Source organism: Callospermophilus lateralis, chromosome 7, assembly GCF_048772815.1.
Source record: "Callospermophilus lateralis isolate mCalLat2 chromosome 7, mCalLat2.hap1, whole genome shotgun sequence".
Taxonomy (NCBI): Eukaryota; Metazoa; Chordata; class Mammalia; order Rodentia; family Sciuridae; genus Callospermophilus; species Callospermophilus lateralis.
Window position 1 is genome coordinate 114,293,925 of NC_135311.1, and position 11,763 is coordinate 114,305,687.

At 39.7% G+C, this 11,763-nt stretch overlaps 1 protein-coding gene across 2 annotated transcripts; it reads right to left on the minus strand.

The window, feature by feature from the left end:
• Window positions 1-1,288: 1,288 nt before the first annotated feature.
• Exo5 (exonuclease 5) lies at window positions 1,289-6,327 on the minus strand. Of its 2 annotated transcripts, none has more exons than XM_076860660.2 (3): window positions 6,033-6,327; window positions 5,380-5,423; window positions 1,289-2,779 (listed from the first exon to the last, which is right to left on the minus strand). In XM_076860660.2, exon 3 carries the CDS (start codon window positions 2,747-2,749, stop codon window positions 1,637-1,639), a length of 1,113 nt encoding a protein of 370 aa, XP_076716775.1. In that variant the 5' UTR covers window positions 2,750-2,779; window positions 5,380-5,423; window positions 6,033-6,327; the 3' UTR covers window positions 1,289-1,636. The 2 variants fall into 2 exon arrangements, with proteins under 2 accessions (XP_076716775.1, XP_076716774.1); XM_076860659.2 differs by having other exon boundaries at window positions 5,630-6,327.
• Between the last annotated feature and the right edge of the window lie 5,436 nt (window positions 6,328-11,763).

An 11,763-nucleotide genomic window follows, 5' to 3' on the forward strand; every position in this document is an offset into this window, starting at 1 on the left:
GTGTAGCTCATAAAATATATAAGAGTATGTGTAGCTCATAAAAGGTTACCCATCAAATCTTCTATATATGCCCAGATTTTAACAGCTCATGTATAACACGAAGTCACAATAAGAATATTCACCATGTTCTTCTAACTCTTCACCATCCATTAGTACAGAAACTCCACCCATACCAACTGCCCTCCCCCAATCCAACTATTCCTGCAAATTCTCCAGTAGTATCTTCATGAACAAGTTCTTACACTTCAAATGATATCTATATCATTCCTTCCTCTGATCTCTTTGGTGATGTTCGTAGCTAGGGCTCCATAGCCTTCTAAGGTGCATTGAAATTTCTCTCCACTACCTATACATTTTCCTTAAAATGTTTTTGTTAGGGGTCAGGGCTGTGGCTCAGCAGTAGCGTACTTGCCTGGTTTGTGTGAGGCACTGGGTTCAATTCTCAGCACCACATATAAATAAATAAATAAATGTCAATGATTTAAAATTTTTTTTTAAGTTTCTTTTGTTATTTTTTACTTTATAAAAAGGATATGCTGTATGTAATTTTCTGGAACCTACTTTTTTAACCTAGTAGGTTGCTAAGATTCATACGTACCGGGGCTGGAGTTGTAGCTCAGTAGTAGAGCACTTGCCTAACATGTGGGCACTGGGTTCCATCCTCAGCACCACACACAAAAAATAAACAAAATAAAGGTATTGTGTCCATCTACAACTAAAAAAGAAATCTTTTTAAAAAAAGATTCATATGTATTGTTACATGTCATTGTGGTTCATTTGTTTTGACTGATATACAATATCATTCACTCTTCTGTTGGTTGGTATCTGGGTAGGTTCTAGGCTTGTTATGGAGTACTACAAAGTACATTCTTGTTCATATTTATGTGGGTGTTTTGGTTTGTTTGTTTCTTTGTGCTGTAGTGCTGGGGATTGAATCCCTGGCCTTGTGCATGTTAGACAAGTGGTCTACCACTGAGCCATATCCTCAGCCCTCTCATACTTATTGTTGTACTCATATAAATTGTAGCATATACCCAGGTGTGTGTGTGAATGTTACATATACTTCATATGCATTTCTCGTATCTAGTATTTTCACTTTTTCAATTTCCCTTATATATTTGAGAATATTTATTATAATTGTTTTAAATTCTTGATCTACTCTAATTCTGCTTCCAATATTTATATGTAAATTTACAGGCTTATTATAACATATATACAACTATGTACATTGGTCATTTCTGAAGAACTGAGATTGACACCCCCCACATACAAAAAAAACCAGTCCAACTGGACAACATTTCATTTATTTTATAATGTAAAATATAGAAACTTTGAGAAAAAAATAAGATTTATTAGAACCTAAAGAGTTTTCTTAGGAAAACAATGCTTGCTGAAGATATGCCTTTGCTCCAGCCATGATGAGCATCTTTACTCTTGGCAATCCATGTCAAAGCTCAGAGACAATGTAACTCCAGATCTCTCCTACTCAGCTGTGAACCTTGGTCCTGGACTGAATGTGATTAGAGGTTGTAGAAATATTAAAAAATAAGAACAATATCCATGAAAGCCATGCTCAGAAGTGAGTACTCTTTTCTTCAGGTACATTAGGAGCAGGAAAGACCGACATTTCTTCTATTCATTTGGCTTTTTTGGTTTGAGGTTCCATTGTGGAGCTGAGCACTCCACTGCCCTTCCTCCACTCACAAATGTCTGCATAGTTGCATGTACGGCACTTCCAAGCCTCTTCCACATCAACCCCTTGAGGCTCTCGGTGGCCCATCCAGTAAGCCATATAATGCTGTACCTTGTCTCTCATCTCCTTCTCTTCAAAGGCTACAATCTCTGTACCTAATGCAGTGGCAGTCTCTTGATGGATATATTCAATCTTTAGAATATCAATAACTGGGAGGTCAGATAGTGTGAGAGACAAGAAGACTAGTTCCATGAGGTCACCCAAAGACTTCACAGAAAAGCCTCCCTGCTGGGCATGCCGCAGCACTGAAGGCCCCAGTGGCTTGTCTGGACACAATTTTGTGTGGTGGATTAGGATCTCAGGGGTTACTTTCCCTTGCACCATGGCATCAAAGATAAATTTGTATAGCCTAACTTGAAAACAGTCTTTCTTTTTCTGAGCTTCCAGAGGGAGCATGGGGCGCCTACGTGTCTTGAGTTCAGCCAGTTCCAGTTCCCCTTTGGCTGTATAGTGCAACTCATCAATCACTCCAACAAGAAACACACCCTCCACCTCCCCAAACACTGGAAATTCTCTGATGCACCCTTCTGATTGCAGGGTAGGAATCATTGATAGTATATTCAGAAACTTAACTGCCCAATTATCTTCTTTAGTGGTGATGGGAACAGTCACAAGATCATGGAGTTCTAATTCTCTAGCTAGGTGGATGCTGGCACCAGTGTCCAAAACAGCTGCTTTCTCCGGTGTCAAAAAATCAGGAAGCTCCTTTTCAAATGCCATTTGTAATTCACACCAGTTCTGAGTAGATAGGTCCGTGACATATAGATATTTTAAGTGGAATCTTTCCATGGGTGAAGAAACATCCAATCCTCGTTTCCAGTTTTGTAAGCTTATAGACTTACCATCCTTTTCAGGGAGTTCAGAAGGGCCAGGCTTGCTAACTGAAGCACTTGACTCATCATCCAGATCCAGAAACTCTAGGAACTCTGAGTCACTCAAGTCTGAGAACCCTGAGGCTTCTGGAGATGCTGTCTCCTTCTCCCCAGTCTCTGCCATGGCACAGCTCTGGACTGAGCAAAGAGGTCCCTGCATAACATGTTAAAAGACATGCATTATCCAAATAAAAAACTTCTCAAAATCACTTTCAAAATCCTATGAGATAAAAAAGACTCATGACAAATTATTCATTGACATTTTAGAAAAATTTCTTAATGACCAAGTAGTGATGCCAAACAGTTGCGTACAGGTACGCTTTAAAAAAAAAAAAAAAAAAATCACTGCTTGTATCATTTATATATGTCTGTTTGGCAGTTTTTTTTTTTCTTTTGAGCTGCTTGGAATTGAACCCAGGGCCTCATTCATGGTGGGTAAGCACCCTACCATTAAGCTACATCCTCACTTTAGCAGAAAAGTTTAAGTGGAAAAATAGTTTTATTCTTGGATCTGCAACTTATATACTGTGTATGGCTTTAAGCAAATCACTTTTCTTGGCCACCGTTTCTTCAGATTTAAAAGGAGATTTGAGGTTTGCCTTTTATGCTTCAAATTTATATTGACTTGAAACTTTTGAAACTTTTTTTTTTTTTTTTTTTTGGCAGTACTAGGGATTGGACCCAGGGGTGTTCCACCACTGAGCTACACCCCCAGCCCTTTATATTTTATATTTTGAGACAGGGTCTCACTGTTGCCCAGGCTGGCCTCAAACTTGCAATCCTCCTGTCTTAGCCTCCCAAGTCACTGGGATTACAGGATGTACCACCACCCTTCCCAGCTCAGATGTAAATTCTTTAGCATACATTTCTAAACAGCATTCTCCTACAATACTGTTATTACATCCAACAAAATTAATAATTCCCTAACACTCCAGACCAGGTTCAAATTTTCCCCAATTGTCTTATTCTACATAATTTTTCTTTATATCAGGAAACAACAACCACATATTATGTTTGATCGTTTTGTCACTGAAGTATTTTTAAGAAACTAGGCAAATATTTTGTGAAGATTCAATTTTTTTTTTTTAGTTTTTCAAGGACCTTTATTTTATTCATTTATTTATATGTGATGTTGAGAACTGAACCCAGTGCCTCACACAGTTGAGGCAAGCACTCTACAACTGAGCCACAATCCCAGCCCTTTTTTGAAGATATTTTTTAACCCAGACTCCTAACCTCATTTATCTAACTTTGCATAGAGAAGAAAACCACAACAGGGTATGACCAATACACTAGTGTCAGACAAGAAATTTAAGCTGCTAGGGTAACTATGAAACAAACCCTTTGTAATTCTAATAAGCAATGAACATGGTGAATGCACCAACTCCTATGTCAAAGCTTAAGATCTTATACTCTGAGAGTGTCATTATTATTAATTATGGCTGTTCTTAACTAATTTTTAAATAGCCTACATGTCATTAGTCAAAGAAAACATAAAAAGCCATAAGAAAGGTTATTTGCAATGAGCAAAAGTAATGCAATGATAAGACTTTTGCTTACACTCTGTAAAGTTATTGCTTTATAGGATACTTCAATAGTAATAAAATACTGAAACACATTTGCATAAATATCTTAAACTTTAAATGTATTTTAAATGATGATAGTATCAAAATGAATAATTTTATTTGGACTACGAAGTTCCTGAAATTTGGCAATGATTTTTACACTCCAGCAAACTAAAGTCAAATAGCAATTAACATGTACACTCTGAGTTTTGCATTGTTTTTGAGGAGTCTAAGGAGCACTAACTCCAAATCAATTAACTTTGAAATACTGTTTCAAATATCTAGACCTGGCTGCCTGATATGGTAACCTCCAGCCATAAGTGGCTACTTAATTTAAATTAACAAAATAAAATTTTAAATTAATTTTCTCAGTTGCACTAGCCACATTTCAGTGGTCAGGAACTACATGCTGCTATAGATACTGTAAAAGTCACAAAAATAGCACATTTCCCTCATCACAGAAAATCGAATTGGACAGCACTTATATATATTTCATTAGTATGCATTAACTTCTAAAGAGAGTAAGTTCCTGAAAGATACAGACTCCCCACTTGTTTTATATACAACATTGAGTGCAGGGTAGTCCTAAACAGCTAAGTGAATTAATGTCTTATGGAGAAAAACAAAGAACAGGAGCATTCTCTATGGCATTATTTGTCTAAAAGAAGAAAACAATACAGTAGAGATGGACCATTTGGACTCAGGTGTGTGGCCTGAACTTTCCTATGCTTAAAAAAAAAAAAAAAAAAAAAAACAAAAAAAACACCTCACACACAAAAAAACTGGAGAGCAGGATGTACACTACTGACACATGAGATGAATAATACAGATAGTGTCACTTAGATAGTAGATGCTTGTAAACACCAGCACAGTGTCAAGAATCTAGGGATCCTAAAGATTTGGATTCTGAACCTGATCTTGAGTAGTTCAGCAGAGTTTAGTCATGTGCTACCGACTTTTTGAGTAATCTTGGACAAGTTTTTAGCTGAAACATCTTTAAAATGTCCCAGGGTGAGTAGGGCACTCATCTAACCCTATTCAGCTACCCAATCATGGAGTGATAAACACAGTACCCATATTAGTACTCAAAAAAATATGGCTCTCCTTTCCCTTACCAAGGAAGGGATGAGACAGTGTTATCTATTCTTTCTGACAAATGAGACTGAAGAGGAAATGTCAGCCAACTCACCTGAAACTCAGCTGGTCTTCCTCCTCACAGGGAAGGGCAGAATACTACAAAGATAAAGGGGAGGAGAAAAGTTCTGAAGACCACACGTGCAAGAAAAAACCAGATTAGCCACTTGGGACTCTGGTATGCTTAAATGGAATCTTTTGGTCCTTTGTCACAGAACCACTCCCTCACATTACTCTGTTTCCTCCTTTCCAGTTCACACTTCATAGACTGTTGCCCAGCACCCCAGATCCTAGATAACACTTGCCTCTCTATTGGGACTGACTTCTTCATTTTCTCCATGCCCTGGATGCAGTTACTTGACCAAGTCTCTGCTCCCTGAAAGTAAAGGGTTAAAAATAACCAATGTCCCCAAGAGCTCTGAGGTCAGTATCTCTTCTAGCTCCAGTCTTAGTCCAGGAGCTCTGGTAAGAGACTTCACGTCAGAGGTTTTGCTTCTCTGAGAGTTCCTGCTGCCTGCATGTCATCGGGCTTTCGCTTTCCTCGGATCCCACACCACTGTCTCTCCAGGAGTGTCATCTATGCCGAAAAGTATTCTAAACACTTCCTACAAGTCCTGGAAGGGCGGGCCATGAGAGTAAGCGGTCGCCGGCCCTGAGAAACTCTCAGCCGAACGCACATTCTTCGGAGCCAGAAGGTTCAGAACTCACGAGAATCTGGCTGCTACGGGAGAGGAGCCGAGACGGTGGCCGCGGGCGATTCCCACTCCGGGGCGGGGAAGGAGGGAGGAGGACACAGCGATCCGGGAGCTCAGGCCCTTGGACTCCGAAAAGCAGTCTGTACAGTCCCTTAGCTCGTTCGCCCCCCGGACTCCACTTGGCTTCAACGTAGCCTCGGAACTGCTTCAGGACTCTTCCTTAAAAGCACCAATAACCCGCAGAGCGAGCCTGGAGAAAGAGGACTACCCGGTGCCGGGAGCCCGGCCCCAGAATGCCCTGGGCAGCCCGAACACCACCTCTTCCCAGAGTCCTTCGCGGCGCTGCCCAGTCCTCGCGAGGATGGAGCTCCGACGCGAATCCGGCTCCGCCCGGGCCAAGGAGGCTTCTCCTATCACTGGCTTGGGCTTAGGGAAACTCTGGGAGCTTGGGGCTCCGTGTGTGCTTGTCCTTTAGTTCTAGACCGAACTCTCCCCTGACTGTAGGCGCTGTGTCTGCTCCTTGACAACCTTTGGCTCTGCATCTGCATCTTAGAGCCTCGCACCAGCTTTCCCACTGAAGGACAAGCCATGGGCTCACTTCTAAGATTCTGGTGCTCCCCTCCTTGGGGGTAATGGTTCCCCGCCCCTTTATTGGGAAACATACAATCACATTCTGAAATATAAGTCAGTAATTTTTTTTAACGCACTTTTCACCATTCGTACAAAAATAGAACAACCAGACCCTTCCCAAAGACACTTCTGAGGCAACCACTACCTTTCTATGCTCCCTTCCTTTTTTTTTTTTTTTTTTTTTTTTTACAGCAAACTTGATTTATGACAAAGGTGGCATCGCACAGCTATGGAAAAAAGATGGTCTATTTAGTGAAGGTTCTGTGACAATATAGTTTTCTTACAGAAAGCAGTATAAAATGGGAACTTCTCACATCATCACAAAAGTCAATTTCAGGTGGATTGAAGATTAAATATGAAATGCTAAACAGTAAGGCTTTTAAACTAATATAGGTGCTAAAAACTACAAAGTACATTTTCTGTCAGTTGGGAAAAAAATTAAAGTGATTTGTATCAGATATTATCAATCAAATGTAAATATCCTGAGTGCAGTAATGTTGTGGTTATGTAAGAAAACGTCCTTTTTCACAGGAACATGGAAGTTGAACAAAAGCATTTTAATCAAGTGAGATATGAGAAGGTTAAGTGGCACCCCCTTTCTCCACAGAAAAGTCTTAACTGGGCTTCTCCAGAAATCTTCACCATGGCTGATTTTAGGACTGCCTGCAAAAGAGTTCAATGTAGATAAACTGCCTATTTTCATGTTTCCCTATCTTACTTGGCCACTGGATGGGAAGAAATCAGCACTCTAGGTGTTGGACATCCCTTACTAGTTTTTCAGGAACATATCCAGTATAGTTACTTTGTATACCAATTAGGCTCCATGGTAACAGCTGGCAGGGGGAGACAGAAAGGGGAGAAGAAGCTTTCCCCTTCTCAGGTGTGTCCTTGAAGGGTTAACTTGCCCAAAACGGTGAAAGGAGAAGCTGCTTTTATGTGAACTTCTGCAGACTGTGAACTTCTGAGCCCCTCCCCTTACATGCTGGGTATAAAACTCTGAAACTATCTGAACTTGGGGTTCAGGGGATTGATTGATTACAACAAAAGCTGTGCCCTCTGAACCTGACTGCAGCCAAATAAAACTGTTTCCTGCTATCTTCGGTGCCTTGCCTCATTTGTCCCTACAACAAAGGCATTGATGAATTGAAGTTGAAAGTTTCTACCTCCTCCCCAGTATAACCATCTTTAGCCAGGATGTAACTTCTAATGCCAGAAAACCCCCACCTGGACCCCTTCACACATGGACCGTTCCTCAAATAGTGTTGGGGGACAATGTGACTGGTGGAATGAAGCAGAAGATAATGAAAAAAAAAAAACAAGAAATATTAGGGGGAAAGAGTGGTTCATGTGTGACAGGGGAATATTATACTGGGGAGGAGGCAGAAATCTCCAAAACTAACTTCAGGTGAGGCTTGATCTAGCCATCAAGCACAATGTCCAGGATTGAGCTTCCTCTTTCCATCTCTTGGATTTCTCCTGTGGTTGATTGTCCCATATCCAGTCAGTATTTATCTTTCTCTCTCAGTTTTCCAGGGTTACAGCCTTTCAGATTTGTGTCCAGTGAGGGGTGTTGGGGGAGGGGGGTTCTTTTCCCTATTACTTAAACAGAAGTCCAGAAAATTGGCCATTAGTTGAACTGGGGTAACCTTCCTGCTTGAGCCAAAGTATGCTAGAAAAAAAGAGCCTGAGGTAAGAAATACTGTTTTATTTTCTTAACTCGAAAGGTTCAAATCCATAGAGAAAAGAAGAGAGTGAAACAAGCAACAATGTAAAGCAAATTGAAGTGGTGTTGCTGCACTGACCATTACTTCATTTGAACTGTAATTTATAAAATTAATATCTTTTATTGTCACTTTCTAATCTAAAAATCCTATAAGATAAGATCTATCTTTTTGGTTTATTTTATAAATTCATCCAGGAAGGCACACAATTTTATGCAGTGTATCACATACCATTCCCTGATGATACATGGGAGGCCAAACAGAAGATAACTAAACAAAGGAGCTGGGCAGAAAGAAGAGGAACTTACAGGGTTGAAGACTAAAACCCATGAAATAGTGTAGAATATTTGGGGGACCATAAGATCTTTATGGCCAAGCAAAGTTTGGTTGGGTGGAAATTTGGAAGCTTCTCCCAGAAAAAATAGGCAGCGCTGTATACCAAGTGTTCTATAGTTTAAAATTTGACCTTTATTTTTAAGTGATGACAAACCATTGAGGGATTTTAAGGAATAAAGTGGTTTGATATGTGTTCTAGAATGATCATGTTAGCAACAGTGCAGAGAATAAAGAGAGGAGTACAGATTAGCTATGGGAAAAACTAGTTGGTAATCTAACTTATGTCATTAGGAGGGACTAAGAACCTGATTAAAACTTTGGATATGGAAATGGAGAGAAGAGAGGCTGAGCAGATTCTAACAGAATATACAGTACTTGGTGGCTGGTTGGGAGAGGTAGTGGATGACAGGAAGAAGTTTCAGCTATCTTAGAATTGGATTGATGGTAGTACCCCTTCTGGGTTAAGGGATACAGATTTTATTGAAACAATTATGACTTGAGTTTTCAACATGTTGACTATAGGATGGATATCCAAGTGGCAATATCCATTGTTCTGGAACTCAGGGTGAGATTTCTAAGATAGAGATGCAGATGTTAGAAGTCTTAGAATATTAATTAGATAAACTAAATAATATGTGTAGAGATGAGAAGGTACTTAATAACATGGCCCTGGAGGAGAGTGTATTGGTGATCGGCAGAGGGACAAGTACCTGTGAGATAGAGAATTATCAAGCAGATGCAACAGGTAAGCCAATGGGTAGGTTCCGAAGCATAACATAGGACCTCCTAAGGCAGTCATAGATGTAAGAAGTAAACTCTTAAATCAGCAAACAGTGGCTACGTTCAGCCAGCTAAAGGCAGGTATTTGGAAAGCTAGGGTACCAAACTTTGAGGAAAGATGGTCAAAAATGTAACTGAGGGCTAGGGTTGTAGCACAGTGATAGAGAACGTGTCTAGCATGTATGAGGCACTGGGTTTGATCCTCAGCACTGCATATAAATAAAAAACAAAGGTCCATTAACAAATTTTATACACAACACACACACACACACACACAAAAAAAAAAAACTTTTAAAAAAATGTGACTGAGGGGCTGGGATTATAGCTCAGTGGCAAAGCATTTGCCTAGGACTTGTGAGTCCTATCTTCAGCCCCACATAAAAACAAAACAAAGGTCTTGTGTCCTTTTACAACTAAAAACATTTCTTAAAAATGTAACTGAGGACATGGATAATTTAAAAAGAGGATTCCCATATCTTCTTCATCTATAAAGTCAGTTCTAGATTAGGTGAGCTGCTAGACTATTTCCAGTTCTAAAATCCTGATTCTCTGGGCAGGCACTGAAGAATGGGTAGTATTTGGAACTCTATGAACATTAACCTTTTCTTCTAGGAATTTCTTTCCCTTCCAGACACTACTCCATCCACATTGTTCCAATGGTAGCTGAGATCTCTGCCAGCAGTTTAAGAGTGGGTATCTGACCTAGCTGGGCAAATAAGAATGCTTCCCCCCAGGAATTTGAGACTGGAAGGGAGAAAAAGAAGGCAGCTTTTCTCTATCTATACAAAACATGGAGCTGATGGTAACTGGGATTTGTAATCAGCTGTTATACGTGGTGTGTGTTGGGGCAGGGGAGGGGGATAGTACAGATTGAAGATACAGAAGCAGAGATGAGAGATGGAGAGAGAAAATGACCTGAGTTTTCCTAAGTGCTCCTGGTCCCAGTTCACTGTTAGCAAGTATTATAGCTCCTGAATTTCATGCTGCACTAAGATCTAATATCCTCCTTTGAGACTTATACTAACCCTTCTTGATTTGTTATTTACAACCCAATCAAGTCTTACTATACTGATATTAGAGGCCATATGGGAAGCAGAAAAGTAAATGGGAAATGAAGCTAAAAGGTAGGACTATATATAATAGAGGATCCTGACAAGGTCTAGATTTTAACTGGAGTAGTGGTTGGGTGGTGAGAGCTAAAAGAAAATTCATTGACAGAATCACTAAAACACTGAAAACTAAGCACAGAATCACAGATCTTGGCCTTGGTGTTCATCTTTCATAATCTAAAAAGCAATGTTAAATAATTCTCATTCATTAATGCTTTTTAACTAGAAAGTCACGTCCCTCCTATCTCCCTCCATGTGTTAAATTTGCTAACAGAATCGTCCTGTAAAATGCTACACCATGTACAGTCAGTCATCCATGGTAGAACCTGCCACTAAGTACCCTTCCTTGACTGTCAGTTCGTCCCCATTCCAGGTGGAGGGTTGCAGCCAATATTATATTCATCAAGGTAAGTGGTCCAATCTCTTTAAAGGGAGGTACCAGGCTCAAAAAGTCAAAGAGTGAAACAATTGTTGGAAAGATGCCTTCTCCTTCAGCTGAAATAAAGATAAGGTTTCTTTACTGGAGCTGGAGATGGCAAGTGCTGCTGTTTCTGAGAGATATAGCTCAGCTAGTAATTCTAGGCCATGTGTTAAAATATAAAATGATGCTTCTTTGATGGCTGACATAGCAACTGGTCCAGGAGATGCTTCAGCCTCAAAGAAGGCTCTTTTAGTTTTGCATTTTGCTAGAAATCAAATAAATTGGTCCAAGCTCTGTGAAGAACTGTTTGCTAATACATACCCCCCAGGTGTAGAAATCCCAGTTCTAGGAATTTGCCCTACCTATAAAATTTACATGTGTAATGAACATGTGTAGAGCTATTCATTGCAATTGCATAAACAATTAAAAATGACTCAAGTCAATCCATAGTGAACTGGCTAAAATATATTCATACATAAAATATTAAGCAGCTCTAAAAAAGAATGATTCAGTGCTTTATATAGTGGAGTGACCCCCATGATATATTAAGTAATAAAAGTAATGTGCAGGTGTTTTTGTACAGGAGGCTGCTGTTTATGTTTAAAAAGGAAAAGTATATTTGCATTATTTTGATTGTAGATAAAAATCTGCAAGGGTGCACAAAAAAGTTATAAAAAAAGGTTGCCTCTAGATAACAGAATTATGTGGTAGGAAATGGGTGGAAGAGGCTTTTCATTGTATATAACT